The sequence below is a fragment of the Excalfactoria chinensis genome, unplaced genomic scaffold (genome assembly GCF_039878825.1).
Source record: "Excalfactoria chinensis isolate bCotChi1 unplaced genomic scaffold, bCotChi1.hap2 Scaffold_84, whole genome shotgun sequence".
In the NCBI taxonomy this organism is placed as follows: domain Eukaryota; kingdom Metazoa; phylum Chordata; class Aves; order Galliformes; family Phasianidae; genus Excalfactoria; species Excalfactoria chinensis.
In genome coordinates this window covers 162790-181973 of record NW_027315716.1, presented here as the reverse complement: position 1 = coordinate 181973, position 19184 = coordinate 162790, and the positions used below count along the sequence as shown (strand labels likewise).

Below are 19184 nucleotides of genomic sequence, written 5' to 3'. Positions count from 1 at the left end.
GGCAGCAGCAACATCTCGTGTCGAGCCCAGCCGGCCCAAGGAGCCATCAGTTGTCAGAGCTCAATTGCTGCCGCCCATAAAGGATGCAACAGGGACTCCCACTGAAGAGATGGCAGCAGCAGCATCTCATGGCGAGACCAGCCTACCCAAGGAGTCATCCACCATGGGAGCCAGATTGCTGCCACCCATAAGGAACGAAGCGGGGTCTCCCAGGTGTCCGGCTCCAAAGACCAAAGCCCCACCCCGCAGGAAGGGCACACCCTACCCACGTTGAAAGAGTTGACTCCCCTCCTGTTTGTAAACTCCCCTTCTGTACTAGAAAGCTGCAATGAAGTCACCCTGCAGCCTTCTCTTCTCCAGGCCACACAAGGAGATGTAGAGTGAAATGCAGAGGGGCGAAACAGCCAATAAAACCTCATCACGGGCTTTATATACCCTAATAAACCCTATCCCTTATAAACCTCAGCAATGTCTGTGCGAGTGTCATTGTGTCTTGTTAAGGCAGCCCATGCAGGGAGCGTGGCAAGAGCCAAGACCAAGGTACCGGCCCCGGGGCACAAAGGATGTCAGCGGGTGCCATTTTTTATCTGGATCAATCTGCCCGTGACAGGGGTGGGGGAAGAGGGGCAGTAGGGCTGTGGGGCCCCCGACAAATGGGAAGGGAGTAGGGAAAGGGGTAGGGAGATGGGAGCTGGGCACAAGGAAACAAAGAGAGCAGCAGCAACAATCTAAGGAGGAAAACTTCTTTCACTAGCTGTGATCAGGGAATGCAAGGTAACCCAGGCCCCACAGGCCGGACAGCCGGCTTCTAGCCTGGCAGGGAGCCTCGGACAGGATGGGTTTTGGCCTGGCAGGGACCTCGGCCTGCAGGCTTTTGGCCTGGAAGGGCTTCCCCGGCCTGCAGGCCTTTGACCTGGCAGTGCCCCCCAGACCAGACAGCTGGCTTTTAGCCTGGCAGGGCCCCCCTAACCGGATTACCAGCTTCAGGCCTGACAAGGTAGCCCCCAACTTTGTGGCTGGCTTTTGGCCTCACAGGCCCAGCGGGTCAGTCAGCCATTTTGTTGCCAGGCAGTGAGCCCCAGGCAGGCTGGATGTTGGCCTGGTAGGAATCCCCAAGCCGGCCAGCCAGCTTTTGGCCTTGCCAGTGTTTGCTGGCCGGCGGCAGGCTCTTGGCCTGGCAGGGCTTCCCTAGTCGGCCTTTGGTGCCCTGCAACTATCTGACCAGATGGCTTTCACCCGAGGGCCTTCCTTGCCAGCTGGCTTTTGGCCTGGCTGGGACCCCATGTGCCAGCAGGCCGGCTATTGGCCTGGCAGGGCCCACTCAAGCCACCCGGCTGGCATTTGAGCTGGTATGGCGCCTTGGGACAGCTGGGTTTTGGCCTAGCAGGGACCCCACAGGCCAGCCAGCTGGTTCTATCCCGGCAGGGACTCCTGGGTCTGCCAGCTGGGTTTTGGCCATGCAGGGCTTCCCTGTCTGGACGGCCAGCTTTCATCAGAGATTCCAGATCTTTCTCAAGGGCTGAGCCCAGCCTGTCTCCAGAGCCCCAAGACACAGCATCCAGGCAGCCACTTCTGGCCTGGGGCTCACTCCAACTTCTCGGACAAAGGGCACAGAAGATCAGGCCCAGAAGGGCCCGCCCAGCCAGCCTGCCGCCTTTTGGCCTGGCAGGTTTGGGGCCTGGCAGGGCTTCCCTGGCTCCGCCGGGTTTTTGTCTGGCAGGGCCCTCTGTGCCGGCTGCTTGGCTTCTGGCGTGGCAGGGCACCCCGGTTCCTGTTCAGCTTTTGGCCTGGCAGGGTTCCCCTGGGTCCCCCAGCTCACAGGGCTGGCCCCTCTCCACATCAGCAGAGAGCCCCGGGGCAGCCGCTCAGCTGTCTGTGGGGAAGGCTGCATTACAGCCCAGGCTCCTGGCTCAGCCTTGAGGGATGCGGCCCCAAAGCCATCAGCCACTCATGCAGACCCCTCCCGCTCTGTCCTTTCAGACTTCTGCCACCCATCCGGGCAGTGCCTGCAGCCCCAGAGCTGCAGGTCAGCGGCAGCTCAGTTCTACCCCCCCATCTCTCATTAATCAGCTGCTCATCCGGTCCGCGCCGGCCTCTCCTTGCTCAGAGGCTCATGCGGACCTCCCCTGGGTTCTCATTGGTTAGCGGCATTGCCGACGCGTGTCGCCGTCTCATTGGTCGGCGACAGCGCCAACGGCTCTGATTGGCTTAGGCTCCATGCTGAGGCGGGAACGGCCGCCATCATGCGGCTCGGGGCCGCCCGGCTCTCCCCTCATTTGGCTGCAGCCGCTGCTTGCCAGAGCTGTGCGGGCAGCACCGAGACGGAACCGCGGCACGACGGGAGCGGTGCTGAGGATGGCGGCGCCGGAGCTGTGCGGGAGAACGGCTCCGGGCCGGGGAGAGGAAGCGGTGCCCGGCGGGGCTGAGGTGGGATGTGGGTGTAGGGGGCAGTGGGGGAGGAGTGGGGGGGAAGGGAAGGGTGAGGGGGGTGTGGGGTAATGTGGGGCTGTGGGGGGTCTGTAGGGTAACGTGGGGGTATGGAGTAATATGGGGCTATGCCAGGGGGGTATAGGGTAATACGGGGCTGTGGGTGGCAGTGGGATGGACATAGGGGTGAATAGTGGGGGATATAGTGGGGTTGTAGTGGGCTGTGTGGGGATACCAAGGGATGTGAGGAAATGGGTGGCTGTGAGCGCAATGTAGGGTCTGCCGGTGGCTGTAGGGGAATATGGGGATATCAGTAGCTGAAGGGGAAATATAGAAATGTGTGAAGAGGGCTATTGGGAGAGAACTGGGGCTGTAGGGAGCACCGGTCGGGGCTGTAGAGGGATATAGGGCTGTGCGGGGCTTATAGGAGGATATGGGGCTGTAGGGTGCTAGGGGGACTGCGGGGGTAGATGTAGGAGTATATGGGGCTATGGGGCGCTTCACAGTGGCCATAGGAGGGTTATGGGGTTCTAGAAAGTTGTGTGGAACTATTGAAGTGGTATAGGAGGATATGGGACATCGGGAGCTCTGGGGAGGATATAGGGGACTGTGGAGGGGATAGAGGGGTGATGCTGGGCTGTGGGGGGCTACAGGGGATCATGGGGCTATAGGGAGCTTGGGGGCTGGGGTGTTATATAAGGCTGTGGGGGAGGTTCTAAGTGGGGCCTGTAGGGTGCTCTGGGTGGGCTTTAGGAGGGTTATGGGGGTATGTGTCCCTAGGAGGCTGTGGGTGGGCAGTAGGAGGATTCTAGTGGGATACAGGGTTATAGGGGATATATGGGGCTTTAGAGTGGGTTTTAGGGGCATGTGGGGCTAGAAAGACCTCCCTAGCTTTCCCCTTCTATTTCTCCCTCACTTTCCCCCTTCCATAGCAGGGTGGGTGAAATGCTAGTCCCGAAATTTAAATCAGAATTGGAATTGTATTGGACTATATATGACTGTTTTTATGGGAAAACAAGGGGTATGAGGGCCATAAATATAAGGGCGAAACAGCCTGAAAACAGTGGGGTGATAAGATGTCCACAGGGCAGCTGGAACCAGTTTCGGGGGTGCCCCTTTTGCAGGGTTGAACATTTACAGCAAGGAAGATGACGAGCCTTCATTCCAGCCCGTAATGTTTCTGCCCTTTCTTTCTCTTCCACTCACAGGGGGTCTGGATTCCCACCTTCGGCTCCTTTGACACCATCTCCAAGGAGATCAGGACTGAGGACAGGACCGTGACTCTGTGCTGGCCTGTGTTTGGCCTGACTCTCAACCTCATGTCCTGCAGGGAGTCCCTGCCAGGTAGGATGGGGGATTAAAAGCTCTGCTGGCTTCATAGACCGGGCAAACTTGGCCACCGCCTTCCTTCTCAGATGCAGACCTCCCCCTCAGAGGAGCCCGTCCAAACGCGGGGCCGATCTGGATGATCTTAGAAGCAGTTCTAGGGAAGCAGCTGTGGAACAGCAACCGTGTCATCAACCCCATCCCTGGTATTTTTTCAGCCCACAGGAAGGTGGAGGCCCTGAAGTGCAGCCAGGTGGCCGCAGCTGCTTCTGTGAGCCGGCAGACAGCGCAGACCTGCATCCAAAGCACCGTGTTGCTGCTCTCCGGCTGCCTGCAGAATGGGGAGAATGTTGCCGTTGTCCTGAAGGGCGTCGGAGTGCTCCTCATTGACGGGCTGAGCTTCGAAATGAAGTTCTATTACGACTTCCTCGAGAAGCTGTCAGGGAAAGAGAACTTCAGGAGAGCACTTCAGAACTGGGCTCCTGCCATGTCATGGCAGGTAGCATGCTGCTGTGCCAGTGTAACAATGGGCAGCTGCCAACACAGGCCACATTGTCACCGTGTTGCCGTGGCGACGTCTGATACACGGCCACCCTGGAGGGGGTGAAGGCGGAGCACAGCAGTGGGTCCTGCATCCTGAAGGAGCATCTGGCACAGAGCAGATGCATTTGATTGGTGGGCTCTGGCATGGCCGACACCAACAAGGAGCAACCCGTCGGCACGAGGCAGAACACAGCAAGGATGGCCCTGCAGCGGGGTGCGCCTCCAGCCTTATGGACACCAAAGGTACGCGGGTCCACAGCCAGCACAGGAGCGGTGCTGCAGCCCATCTTGGTGCTCAGCAGGAGAGGCCCGGCACGGGGACCACCTTGGGGCTGTCTACGTGTGGGGCTGGGGATGGAGGGAAGGTGAGGGGGGTGTGGGGGGACTGCAGGGTAACATGGGGGTATAGAGTAATATGGGGCTATGCCAGGGGGGGTATAGGGTAATACGGAGCTGTGGGTGGCAGTGGGATGGACATAGGGGTGAATAGTGGGGGATATAGTGGGGTTGTAGTGGGCTGTGTGGGGATACCAAGGGATGTGAGGAAATGGGTGGCTGTGAGCGCAATGTGGGGTCTGCCGGTGGCTGTAGGGGGATATGGGGATATCAGTAGCTGAAGGGGGAATATAGAAATGTGTGAAGAGGGCTACTGGGAGAGAACTGGGGCTATAGGGAGCACCGGTCGGGGCTGTAGAGGGATATAGGGATGTGCGGGGCTTATAGGAGGATATGGGGCTGTAGGATGCTAGGGGGACTGCAGGGGTAGATGTAGGAGTATATGGGGCTATGGGGCGCTTCACAGTGGCCATAGGAGGGTTATGGGGTTCTAGAAAGTTTTGTGGAACTATTGAAGTGGTATAGGAGGATATGGGACAGCGGGAGCTCTGGGGAGGATATAGAGGACTGTGGAGGGGATAGAGGGGTGATGCTGGGCTGTGGGGGATCATGGGGCTATAGGGAGCTTGGGGGCTGGGGTGTTATATAAGGCTGTGGGGGAGGTTCTAAGTGGGGCCTGTAGGGTGCTCTGGGTGGGCTTTAGGAGTTTTATGGGGGTATGTGTCCCTAGGAGGGACAGTAGGAAGTATCCCATTCTAGTGGGATACAAGGGTAAAGGGGTGTATGGGGCCATAGGGTGATATGGGGCTATAGAATAGGCTACAGGGGCATGTGGGACTAGAAGGTTCTCCCTCGCTTCCCCTTTCCCTTTTCCCCTCCCTTCCCCCTTCCATAGCAGGGTGGGTGAAATGCTAGTCCCGAAATTTAAATCAGAATTGGAATTGTATTGGACTAGAATATGACTGTTTTGTGGTCTTGGATCTGAACTGCGTTTTCTCCTGGGGCTTCAGGTCCAGGTACTGTTTAATAATGACGTTGGAGAAGGTTTCAGCATCCAGTCTCCTGCTCAGGAAGAAAGAAGGAAGTTTCTGGAGGACTTGCTGACAAGTGGAGCTGCTGCTGAACCTCCCCTTCCAAGAAGGCAGCAGGTGAGGCCGTGGTGCATCGCAGACTTTCCTCAGCGCAAGGTAGCAGCGATTCAGGCTGTGCTTTGCGCTGCTCCTCCAGCAGCACTTGTGCTTCTATCTGAGCAGCAGGCGGCCGCCAACGTTGTCTGCTGGCTGCGTGCTGGGCAGGCACGGGAAGCACTGCCTGCAGCAGCAGCAGCTGCCCTGCTTTGGTTCAGAGCTGTCAGACCTCTGTGCGTCTTTGCTCCCCCTCCAGCCGGTTGTGAAGAGCCCTTCCATTGTGGAGAGGGCTGCGGCTTGAGTTGAGCATCTCCTGGTGTGTCACACAGATCCAGGGCTTTCAAGAAGCCGCTGCTTTCAAGTGCTTCAGATGGTGAATGTTCCTAGACAGAGCGCTTGTCTCCTCCAAGCTCTGAAGCCAAGGTTTGTTCTGCAGGTCCCGCTGATGGCACAGGCATCAAACAGCCCAGAGCTCATGGCTGGGGAGAGACTGCGTATTGCTTTGTGAAGGGAGAGCTGGAGGAGGGCTTTGAGCAGCGCTGCGCAGGGATGCAAGCAGCTGGTAAGAGAAGAGGTGTGTGTGCTGAGAGCAAGGGCTGTACGGCTCATGTCTGGGTGCTGACATGGAATGCAGGCAGAGCTCTTTGCAACTAAGTGTTGGCTTCAGTTTAGCTCCTCCTTTCCTCTCTCCCTTTGAGCAACCTCTGTTACCATTCTGCTGAGAATGGCTAAAGCTGCACCCATGGCTGGCATCAAGACTAACTTGATCAAGCCATAGGAGAGCTCCAAACAACAAGCAGCAGAAAATTGTTGCATGTTCTAGGGGAATATGCAGACATCACACGTGACAGGTTATGCATAGATTACTGAATTGTTTGGAGATAAATCTATCCCCCTTTTTGCTGCATTCTTTCCTCTTTTCCTCCTTTCCAACCTCACTAAAGGTAATTCTCATCTCTGCTGCACCTTCTGTCCCACCAGGACCTCTCACTGCCTGGACAAACGTTTTCATAACACTTCTGGGCATGTGACATTTCCATAACTGACCAATCCTGACTGCACAGCAGTTCCCATTCACACGTGTTATTCCGTCAATTAAAAACAAAACGAGAGAAAAACTACCAATCTGAACAGCCAGCAGGACCAAGCTGAGCTCTGCTGTGTGATCTAACTAAGAGCTCGGTCCATCTGCAGGTGTCAGCAGCGTGAGCTACGACTTCTTACTGGTTGGGGTGCGAGGCCGAGAAGGCGTGGAGGGCGCGGCTCCAGGCCAGCCAGGAGATGTCACAGCACGGATGGCATCACCCGGAGCCTGTGTGCTGTCACAATGCGCTGCCATGACGACGCCGGGCCCTCCCCAAGGACAGCCGGCCACTGGCTCCAGGCACCTCATTTGTGAGCTGTGCTGCCCGCAGCCGCTCGCCGTGCCCTGTGCCTGAGAGCAGCCCCAGCAGCAGAGCAGCTCAGCCTCATCGCGCTCGTCCTCCAAGGCTCAGAGAGGTGAGGGAGAGCTCCTGCACACTTCAGGCTGCAGAGCCCAGCTGCAGGATGCGGGCTTGGCTGCAGTGTGTGTGAGGGGCGTGTAGCACAGGACTGGCAGTGAGCAGGAGAAATTGCTGCCGGCCCTTCCTGCTCAGGAACCCCCGTCAGGAACTGCTCTGCTCTTGCCTTTAGGTTTGGAGGCACATGCCTGCCAGCATGGACGGAGCCTGGGTGGGGACCTGGAGACCCCATCGCCCACGTGGCCTCATCTCGGCCCAGTTCCCCAGCCCCGGGCCCCAGTACTCCATCCCGGGGACAACAGGTACAGCGACCGTCCCCAGGGCTGGTCAGAGGGGCAGAGCAGCTCCCCAGCCTTGCCCCGTTCTGGCAGAGCCTCCTGGCTCTCTGGCGCAGCTGCAAGCCAGGCCTGGCCGAGGAAGGCCAATGCTGCTGGCGCTGCTCCTTGTGACCCGAGGACAAAGGGGCCCGCCTCTGGTCTGGGTCCAAAGGAGCTCAAAACATGCAGCTGCACAGGGGTGTGCTCTCTTCTGCTTTTCCTCCTAGGTTACGTGGGCCACAGCCCCACCAAAAACCGTGCCCCCGCCTACACCTTTAGAGGGACCAAACGGCCTGCGGCAGAGAGCTGTGGGCCAGGTCCCTGCTACTTTGTGGAGCCGGCCATCACTAGGAATGGCAAGTACGTGGTTCCAGGCACCCACCTCCGGGGACGACCCACGACAAAGACCACCGTCACCCCCGGACCGAGTGAGTAGCACTGCTGCAGCACTTCTCCCAGACAACACGAGCACGCAGCACATTTGCCCGGGGTCAGCTCACGCCCTGATGGAGCTGTAGGTCTTTTTTGAGAGAGCATGAGCTGCTCTGAGCAGCGATAAATGCCCTCGGAGAAGGACAGCTGCCCAGCACCATGGGCCCAGGGCACAAGGCACTATGTCTGAAAAGTACAAGGAGCAGGGGGCTGACACGGGGGACAGCAAGGCAGGACATAGTGGAGGGGCACAGAGAAGTGTCCCCGCGTGCTGCCTGTGTCCCCCAGCAATTCTGCAGCTCTTCAGAGGACCCTTTCTGGCTGCAGAAGGAGACCAGCCCTTCACAGCTTTCTTCCTCCTCTGTCCCAGGTGACTACCGCACCGAAGCTGCCAACAGGCACGTCTTCAAGTGCCCACCGGTGCAGTCCATGGCCTTCCGGCGGGAGCCCCTCCGGACAGACCGCCCTCCAGGTACGTGACCCTGGCAAAGGCAGACCCTTCAGCCTGAGCATCCTCCAGGGACGGGCTGCTGCTCAGCACCAGCAGAGGGCCTACTGCATGGCCTGTGCGGCAAGATGCGGCGCTGGGCCACAAGCTTTCTTACATGACCACCACCTCTCGGCCAGCAGCGTCTCCAGCTGCTCATGCTCGAAGCTGCTGGCACTGGCCCTGTGTCAGAGGAGAGGCAGGAACTGGCAGAGGGGCAAGATGTCCCTCCACTTCCCACCAGCCGGCTGGGCAGGCTGCCCCTCGCTGCTGCTTCCATCTCCTCCATCCCCTCACGCACACACTCTCTGCTGCTCCTCCTGCAGGTCCTGGCACTTACACGCTGCCCAGGCTGATGGGGCCCAACACAGCCTACACATCGGCCAGCCCCTGCTACTCCATGAGGGGAAGGAGCCAGCGCGGTCGCTTTGATGAGGACCTTGCCAAGGTGAGCTCCGCTGCTCCTCTTTTCCATGTTAGCGTCCGAACCTGGGCTGCTCTCCCTGAGCCACAGGGGCTTCCAACCCTGCTGCAACTTTGCTTAATGCAGCCTTCCAGGGAAAGAGAGAGCCTTGAATGTGACCCCAGCCCCGTGTGGCCATGCCTCTCTTGCAGACTCCAGGTCCTGCGGCGCTCCCCAAAGTGGCTGTGGATGTGTACAAGACCAGGGCGCCCGCATACACGATGCCAGCCCGACCAAAACATGGAGAGGGCAAAGCAGTGAAGCCCGGGCCAGCAGACTACAGCGTAGGCCGGGTAAGGCAGCTGCTCAGCTCTTCCCCTCTGCTTCACAAGCGACAGCCTTCATGCCTCTCCCCCTTTCCCTGAGGCTTCATCCAGCCAAACAGCTTCTGGCTGCAGGAACCAAGTGCAGGACAGCAGGCCTGCTCCTTGCCCTCGTGCCACCTCCAAGTAGAGGAAGTGAGGAACAGCGCAGCACACAGCTTTTCCTCCCTCTGCTCCTATTACCTTCAATGGGCCGTGCTGGTCCTTCACAAGCTCTTTGGGGGGGATGCAGCTCAGAGGGGCTCCAAGCAGCACACCCCCAGCTTAGGAGAGTTAGCTGTGAGGTCCCAGGTGCACAGCCAGCCCTCTTTGAGACAGGAGGGGCCCATAAGAGCACATGTAAGGCCAGCACACCTCCCTGAGCCAGCTCTGCTCTAGCAGGGAGCTGCACCGGCTCTGCACTGGTGCTCAGCCCTTCCCAGTGAGGCACCAGGGACTGTCTGGGATTGGGAGGGGTGCAGGACAGCAGGGAGCAAGGGCAGCAAAGAAGGGCCCTTGCTGATCTGCCTTTCCTTTCTGCCCTTCCAGGTGACGCTGATCAAGCCCCAGGCGCCTGCCTCCACTTTTGGGATCCGGCATTCCCTCTACACAACCCCTCTCATCGTGGAATAAGACAGCAAAGTCTGGAAGGCCGTGGTTGCTTTCCTGGAATGGGAGGGGAGGAGAAGAAAGAGCAGCCAACTGCCGGTTTCCTTCTGATTCCATTTCCCTTCATCCAGTTGGGCTTTTGCCCATTATACTGTTAATGTCAGTGTTAGGAGTAAGTCATTAATAAATTAATTTAGTACCTTTATGTATACCTTCTTGTTACTCTGTTTTCCTCACTGCTGCACACAGGAATGCGCTGCCGCTCCCTGAAGCCTTTCTAACATCAGCGCACTGCAAACTGCTGACGCTTGCTTTATCAGTCATTTGCATTACATTATTTGCAGGCTTCTCATTAAGAGACTTGCAAACGAGACCAGAACCCATTTATTCCCATTTCACGGGTTGGCTTCTCTTCACCACACATCACATGCACAAGAATAGATTGCTCTTGCAAGGAATCACGTTCCTACACACCCCAGCATCCTGCTGAGCAAGAGCATCATCAACATACATTCCCTCATCTCTGTTACCCTGCAAAGGTACAAGGACAGAAGACAAAGCTCACCACAGCATCTACTGGAAGCAACCCTTGAGAATTCCCCACTCAGAAACAGCTGCAGGAGATGGCTAATGGAGTCCTTCAAAGGGAATACTAGCTTACAAACACAGTGACACATCTCAAATGTGCTTTGGGCTTCCTTCTGAAAGAAGCAGCAGCCCACTTTACTGGGACATTTAGAAAAGAGCCCATGGCATTCGTGCACACCCAGAGTCAGAATCCCCTCCCTGCAGAAGATGGGTTTGAGGAGCAGGCCATGAGACACGCAGGGTGAGAAAAAGCCAGCCTGGAGCTCCTCACCAATGAGCACAGAGCTGCGCCCACAAGAAGATTCAATCCCTTCTCCCCTCTCCCTTTCGCTTGGCTCACTGTTGCAAGTGACACAAGGACACTTGGAAAAATGGAAGATGCGTTGGATACGATGTCATCCTCAAGGGAGCAGCCATACTCTCGCAAGAACACACACACACGGCATCTGTTGGAAGCAGAGCCACCACCTGGGTGCCTCCCACAACGTTTGCCAGCTGTAACTTAGCTAAGTACTGAACTGTGCCCAGGGCTCTCAGCATCACTGCAGCAGTCCATTCATCATCATTAGTGCTACAGCCTCCAATTAAGAAGCACAGACAGTAAGAAACTGGCAAGAGAGCCATACGTCCTGCTGACAGACAGAACGCTCCTCCCCATTTCATTTACATCAGTTGCTGGTGAAATTCTAGTCTGGCTCCACTCTGAACAAACAGCCACAGCGAGGTTGGCCAACATGTCACACCTACAAGCTCCCCAGATTCCTTCCTCCTCACACCTGCCTGCACACACACAAACTGACTGTCAGGCAGCAGGACAAGGCCCGGCCTTTCGCACTACTTATAAAGCCTGGAGTTCTCATGAATGAGACGAATCTCTTCACTGGTGCGAGAAGCCAGAATTTCCATCAGGCAGCCTTCATCTGTTCCTGCTCCCAGGAATCGCCAAGGCAAGATTTAAGATACCAACAGCTGCTCCAGACATGCAATCAAGTTTCTTTAAGCGTTAATAATAAATTAAGAAGACATTCATAGCAAAGCAGTAAGTCCTTGGCCTGAACTTCAACAATACAAAAGAAAGATTTCCAAACCTTCACAGCCCTCCTCAGTTCAAGCACATCAGACGTGGCGGTGGGAGTCATCATCCCAACCATCACCCTCTCAAAATTCCCACTCAGCAACCACATCAAGTCACCAATCAAATCCTAGAAAGCCAAGAGAGGAGGAAGGAGGTGGCAGAAGGTACGGCCTTCCAGGACAGACAGAACCGAGCTGTTCACCTCTTCTCTTTAGGCTCTAACCCTCCTTGCATCAACAACTGCACTGAACTGAACAAAACCAAAACTACCTTGGTCAAGGAAATTCTCCACCGACCTTTGTCTTATGGAGATTGGGTCCTTTGTCACTTTTCACCCAAGCGACACAACCACCTTCACACATCTCTGTAGACCTTTTAGGTGATCAGAACTTGCTGACGCTGGGAAACATTTAGTTTGGTCAAGATGTCAATGATGATTTCTTCATTCGTGCTGCTCAGTCTGGAGAAGGGGAGCTCAGGAGGATCCCACCCATGGCCATCAATCCATGCAGGGAGGGACAGAGAGAATGTAGCCAGGCTGCATCCAGTGGAGCCCAGTGCCAGGACCAGAGCTTGCCACCAAACATCAGGAGCACTCCTGCACTGTGTAAGTGCTGCAGCACTGGCACAGAGACCCACAGAGGCTGCAGAGTTTCCTCTAGGTGATCTCCAAGCCCAGGATGTGGCCCTCGGCACCAATTCTGCTGGCCCTGTTGCAGCAGGGCCTGGACCAGATGGGCCCAGAGGTCCTTTCCAACACCAACCATTCCGTGCTTCTGCAACACACCACGACATGCTGTGTTTGGCTCAAACTGGCCATTCACAAACAGCTTTCTCCTGCCTCTTGCTCAGTGCCATCTCTGTGGGATCACACTGCCTTCTGCGACCCAACTCTGTTCCAGTCAAGGTCAACACCAACACAGCGCTGACCTTCATGGAGCCTGGGCTTTGGGAAACAGGCACAGGAATAACCACTGCACGGGTGGAACCTTGTGGGTTGAACCAGGAGGGAGCAGTACGCCCAGAGAGCTTATCTGGAAAAATACTTCCTCTGGGTACTGACATTCAGTTGCATTTTCCATTCACTCTCAAGCAGGAGAAGCACAGACGTGTGGGGCACTATCTTCTAGAAGGAGGAAATGGAAAGAAGCTACAAATTCACCACTAAAAAAAAAAAAGACTGACTAATCCTGACCCATCCACACTCCCTATGTTTATCTGAATGGAGCAAACGCCTGGCACAGCGTGGTACAGCAAACAAGCACACTCACCATCGCTCGAGGTTTTGCTCAGTCTCTTATGGCTCAGGTCCACCAGCAGCTGGCAACTGCAATAACAGACAGAAAGAGAAGGAGTTTTCTAGCAAAGCTCTACGTGAGAGAAGGACGCCGCGCACAAGCAGATCATGGCTAAGAAATGCTTTTTCTATCCCGAGAGTGACAGCCTGGCTGAGGTTACAAAGAGAAGCAGACCGCCACCCTCGTCCTGCCCACAGCGCCCGAGTGCTGCTGTCATGAGCCCAGCACACGGCGTCCCCATGTCTGTGTGCACTGTGGAACCCCACAGATGTGACAGCGGGGTCTGGCTTGTGGGGCGCTTCTCCAAGGAAACCAGTGCACGGTGTCAGGAGGGGAAGAGGAAGCAGCTCATCCTGCCACTAACGCTGCCATTGTGCGTCCCTCCCCAGGACTCCTACAGCTTCCTCTTCCCAGCCCCGCTCACCTCGCAGGCTGCAGACACTGCTGGGCGCTCACACTCGATGGATGTCATCTTCTTCTTGTGCCTCTGGGCCACTCTCTGCAGGGCTGCGCTGAGTTCCTGCCGCTGCGGCAAGAACTGCTGCTCCTGTGCTGACGGATGGAGGAGTTTCGTGCCGGCACCCAAAGCACGTTGTCCCCAGGCTCCCGGTGCCACGGCAGGATGCTCCTCCCCCCCATCGCCCCTCAGCTCTCGCATCCTCCTACGATCTGCCTAAGGACGCAAAGACCCTGCGGACGGATCCGGACGGGCTGCGAGGTGATGACGTCACGAGGGCGCCACGACCTCACGGGCGAAAGGGAAAGACCCCAGCAGGCAGCGCTCGCCCCATTCGGCGGACCGACCAATGGGAGCGCAGAGGAGGCGGGGCCGAGCGCGGCTTCTCCGCCAATAGCGCTTGCGGGCGCCGGTCCGCTATGACGACGCCGGTCCGCTATGACGGCGCGAGTTGCGGAGCTCCGTGCGGGTCGAGCGCTGCTCCGCCGCCCCGCGTCCCCGCCGCCGCCTGTGCCGTGCCTCGGGGGACGCCGGGCGGTCAGGCGAAGCCAGCGCAGGGGCAGAACTGAGCCGTCCTCCGGAGTCAGCGTGGCGGTGGGGCGCTGCTGGGCGGTGAGAAGCGGCGGCTGACCGCGAGCAGCGGAACGCGCCCGGTCTCGAGGAGCAGCTCCTGGCTGAGCCGGGCAGCCCCGAAAGAGAGGGACCGATCCCACGGATCGAGACGTGTGAAAGCCTGGCAGAGAATCAGGCGGGCGCCCGCAGGGAGGTGCAGAGAGGACGGAGCCAGACCGCACCCGGTGGTGCCCGGCAGCGGGACCGGAGGCACGCGCTGCAGCACGGCAGGTCTCCCCGTAGCGCTGCCACCACCGTGCTTCTTCCCCTGCCGTGCGCTAGGCAGGCTGCAGAGCACGTCCATACAGCGCACGCCCAGAGGTGCCTGTCCCGTACAGTGTGTTCAGCGGCTGGGGGATGTTGGGCTGGTTGCGGTGAGCCAGGAGCTGCAGCTCCTCAAGCTCTTCCTCACTGACAGTCTGCCATCACGGCTGCTGCTGCCGTTGTCCCTGTTGCCTTGTTTTGTGCCTGGGGAAGGAGATGGTCACGTACTAACCACATCCCTCCCTGTGCCTCCATTCACTGCAACAGGAGCTGAGTCGAGTGCACCTGTGGGGATGTGGCACCCACAGCCTCTCTGGGCAGCAGTGCCAGGGCCTCAGCTCCCCCTCAGTGAACAACTTCTCTCTGACTCAGAAGAGTCACAGGCACGTTAGAGGAGTTTCTTTTTTCCTGTACAGTAGGGCTTTGCCTCCAACTTTGGCTTTGTTTCTATCACTAGCTATCAGATAGCAAAGGAAGTTCAATGCAGCCCAGCTGGTGCACTGGGGCAGCAGCAACATTCACTGATGGTGCTTAGTCCCTAGAGATCACACCATCTCCTAGACCAACGCAGGAGAAATTATTCTCTCCTCTGCAGATCCTATACAACGTTTCCACAACTTCTAGGGACCCTCTTCCTAGAGTTTGGACCTCAAGCCCAGCCTCTTCCAAACGCTGAAAGGAAAATCAAGAGCTGTTCAATTTCCTTGACATTTCTTGCCTCTTACATTACACTATGACAAGCTTAACATGGAATGGGCTTCCTAGCCTCAAATAGCAGAAGGAACCTCTCAGTTAGGTAGGGATATCCATTTTTCATACATATATAAAACAAAGAAAACAATAAGAACGTTTGCATGGTAGCAGAATGTTTACAGTGAGACATCCACATCCAGGTGTCCTCACAAGCAAGATCTCTGCAAAGATAGCTGTCTGATAGAATCACAGCCTCATGAAGGCCATCCTAGAATTAACAAAGCCAAGTGTTCTACAGAAAGCTGCCAAACAAAGGAGAGCTTTTCACACAACAGAAAGTGGGTACAACTTAAAAGGCAGGTGTATGGGAACTGCTGAATTATGGCCTGAACCTCTGATTGACCAGCTGAGGCAAGCCCTGAGTCAGCTGTGGGAGCGCAGGAGAAAGGCAGTTCCTCTGTGTGACTGGAAGGGGTGCAGCCTGGCTGCAGCTCTCAAGGAAGGATCTCTTTCCGGAGATTGCTCCTTTGGGAGCTTTTATTCTTATTATTTACTGTGAGCAAGACATGGGTTAGCCTTTTCATTTAGCTTTGATGATCCTTTTCCAACACGATCATCTTTCTAGCTGTATCATCTGTAGGTACCAGCCTAACCACACCACCCTGTCCATTTGTTGGCTGTACAGCAACTGAGCCAGTCTGTTCATTTGTAGCTTTAGAAAAGCACACCTGTTTGCTCCAGGAACAGACACGGTCCATTGAAAGCACAACAAGCCCCAGTTTTTGCTGAGTTCATCTCTGCTATGCTGATGCACAGTAGCAGCTTATAGACAAGCTCTCTGGCTTTGGAGTTCAATGATGGCAGGGGATGAGGAGGAGGAGCTCTGAAGGAGCACTGAAGAGCTCAAGAAACTGCAACGTGAGCAACTGAGCCAACCTAGTGGCTCATTCCTGCTGTTTGTTGAGTGCAAAAGAGCAGGCAGAAAGAAAACCAAACCCAGGGAACAAATGCACGCAATGCATTCAGGACACGAAACTACAGCAGCAACACAAATGTCTCACTGAGAGCTCTGCAGCCCTGCCATCATCTTGATGCTCAGCTGCTGCTGTGTGCAATGCTCCACATGCAGACCCTGCAGAGCCCAAAGGTCTCTTTGGCCGCTGTCACCCACCTGAAGGTTGCAGGGTGCCGTGCCTCCTTTCTGTACCCGCTTCCAGGTGTCATTTGCAAGACACAGGAAGCGCACCTGGGTCAAACAGCAGTTGGATAACGCAAAGGAGAAAGCATCGTGGCAGTTCTCCTTTAGACTCTGCAGGCTTGAATCTTCACCAAACCCTGTTGTGCTGCAGAGAGCAGGTGGAAGCAATTCACTTGCATGAGCAAGGCGTGTGGCCTGGTTCCAGCCCTCCGGAGCCTCATTTCAGGGCTGGCTGCCCGCAGGGAGGGAGCTGTGCTTGGAGGTCTGCTCCTGGCTGGTGTTTTGTGTGTCCTGTTCCTCAGAAAGGGGTAAGCAGTTCTGTGGTTATTTCCTGGGTGAGTCCTTAGTGTTTCTTGGCTTATTTAAAGCTGTGTCTGCTCTTGTGTTGCCTACAGTGGCCTTTTTGGGTTGAGGGTTGCTCTTGAGGGGTTGTGGGCTGGTTGTAAGGAGGTCTCTCTGGCTTCATCCCCTGTGGGCTGCCTGGGCCCAGTTCCTCATGCTTTGGTCAGGCTGAGAATGGCAGTTGGTATGTGTAGAGTGATGGGAGTCTGCGCAGGAATGGTGGTGCTTAGGAGGAAGGCGCGGTTTGTCTTTGTTTTTGTTTTATGGGTACTGTTGTCTGAATGTCGATGGTTTACGGGCTGCTCCTGCTCAGTTCTGTGACTAGTGGGGCAGAGGGATTTTGCAAAATCCATGCGTCCAGGAAAGGGAAACAGGGGACTACAAAGTAATTAAAGTCAGCGGCAAAGATTTGAGTAGATACAAACTAATTGATTAAATGTGGTAATATTAATAAATATGTTAATTAATTATATTAATTTATTATATAAATTAATAGATAATAACTATAATGAGGGAGACTGTCCAAATAGCTGAAGGCTTTACACTGATTCTGAAGTGATGCACGCAGTTGGGACAGGTAGCGGCACTGAGAGGTGAAGGAGGGGAGTGTCAAGATGAAAAGCCCCATCAGGTGACCTTGTTTGGAGTTATATCTCCTCTCTGACCCCAAAGTTCCCTGGGGAATGCAGTTCTTCTCCTCTGGGCAGGTACCCTGAACTGGAACATTAACGGTTTAACTCCTGGTGCACTACATGATGTTATGTTGTGGAATACCAGTAACAAAAGATCATCCAACTGTGACATTCCCCTCCGTTTCTACATCACTACGTCGTGCTTAATATACACAAAGAAACCACAATTAACAAGGATTAAGCACATGCACACAGAAACCTATATGTATATGCATGCAATTACTGACTGCACTCCCCCAACATCAAATTCCCTTGTGGTACACGCTGACTATCCCCATTTTTCTTCATCACCCACCGAGTGGACCCAGGTCCCTGGACAAAAACAGTTCCACGAAGAGGCTTACCCTTTCCAGAAGCTGGAAGGACCCAAATTGCTTTTCCCAGCATGTTCTTTGCATGTACTACAGGGACCTTATCTCCCTTGACAGTGTGTAGGGAGCTGGCATGACCACTGTGATTGATAGATCCTCGGGTGTTGACCCACTAGGTGGCTTCTGCCAAATGCTTCTCCCAATGTTTAAGTGTTCCACCTCCCATTGCTTTCAACGTGGCTTTCAACAACCGATTGTATCATTCAGCTTTACCAGAATCTGGTGCATGGTAGGGGATGAGATAAATCCATTCAGTGCCATGCTCTTTGGCTCAAGTATTAACAAGGGAATTTTTGAAATGAGCCCCATTATCTGACTCAGTTCTTTCTGAGGTGCCATGTCGCCCCAGGACTTGTTTCTCAAGACCCAATATGGTGTTTTAGGTGGTAGCATGGGGCACTGCGTATGTTTCAAGCCACCCAGTGGTTGCCTCCACCATGGTAAGCACATCACACTGACCATTGTGAGAGTGTGACAAGGTGATATAATTGACCGGCCACATCTCCCTGTATTTACATTTTTGCCATCGCCCTTCCTCCGAGAGAGGTTTCATCCTCTTGGCTTCTTTAATTGTGGCGCATGTGTCGCAGTCACGAATAACCGGTGCGATAGCATCCATAGCTGAGTCCAGCCGTCTGTCTCTAGCTCGCTTGTATGTTGCATCTCTTCCTTGATGGCCTGAAGTCTCATGGGCCCATCGGGCTGGAAATAATTCACTCTTATGTTGCCAGTCCAAGTCTATTTGAGCCATCTCAATTCTGGCAGCTCAATCTACCTGATGGTTGTTTTGTTGTTCTCTAGTAGCCCGACTCTTGGGCACGTGTGCATCCACGTGACGCACCTTTACAACCATATCTTTTGTTCAGGCAGCACTGTCTTTCCCTAGTCCAGCAGCCCAAATAGGTTTACCCCTCCGCTGCCAGTTATTTTGTTCCTACTGCTGTAACCACCCCCATATGGCAATTGCCACTGTCCATGAGTCAGTATAAAGATACAGCATTGGCCACCTCTCCCATTCAGCAACAACTAAGGCCTGCTGGACTGCCTTTGCCTCTACGAACTGACTTGATTTCTTCTTTACCTTCGGTGGAAGGACAGTCTCCCTCATTATATTTATTAGCTTCAGTTCTAATTATACTGTATTATAGTGTGTTATCTTGCATTCCAATACCACATTTAATCAATTAGTTTGTATCTACTCAAATCTTTGCCGCTGACTTTAATTACTTTGTAGTCCCCTGTTTCCCTTTCCTGGACGCATGGATTTTGCAAAATCCCTCTGCCCCACTAGTCACAGAACTGAGCAGGAGCAGCCCGTAAACCATCGACATTCAGACAACAGTACCCATAAAACAAAAACAAAGACAAACCGCGCCTTCCTCCTAAGCACCACCATTCCTGCGCAGACTCCCATCACTCTACACATACCAACTGCCATTCTCAGCCTGACCAAAGCATGAGGAACTGGGCCCAGGCAGCCCACAGGGGATGAAGCCAGAGAGACCTCCTTACAACCAGCCCACAACCCCTCAAGAGCAACCCTCAACCCAAAAAGGCCACTGTAGGCAACACAAGAGCAGACACAGCTTTAAATAAGCCAAGAAACACTAAGGACTCACCCAGGAAATAACCACAGAACTGCTTACCCCTTTCTGAGGAACAGGACACACAAAACACCAGCCAGGAGCAGACCTCCAAGCACAGCTCCCTCCCTGCGGGCAGC

At 55.1% G+C, this 19184-nt stretch overlaps 1 protein-coding gene and 1 pseudogene across 1 annotated transcript; both read left to right on the top strand.

The window, feature by feature from the left end:
• Positions 1-1364: 1364 nt before the first annotated feature.
• LOC140265295 (uncharacterized) lies at positions 1365-6060 on the top strand. The gene is made up of 5 exons (XM_072361205.1): positions 1365-2427; positions 3636-3771; positions 3972-4252; positions 5643-5780; positions 6016-6060. Exons 1-5 carry the CDS (start codon positions 2218-2220, stop codon positions 6058-6060), a joined length of 810 nt encoding a protein of 269 aa, XP_072217306.1. The 5' UTR covers positions 1365-2217.
• On the top strand, positions 4222-12655 carry LOC140265313 (ciliary microtubule associated protein 1A-like; annotated as a pseudogene).
• Positions 12656-19184: the final 6529 nt, after the last annotated feature.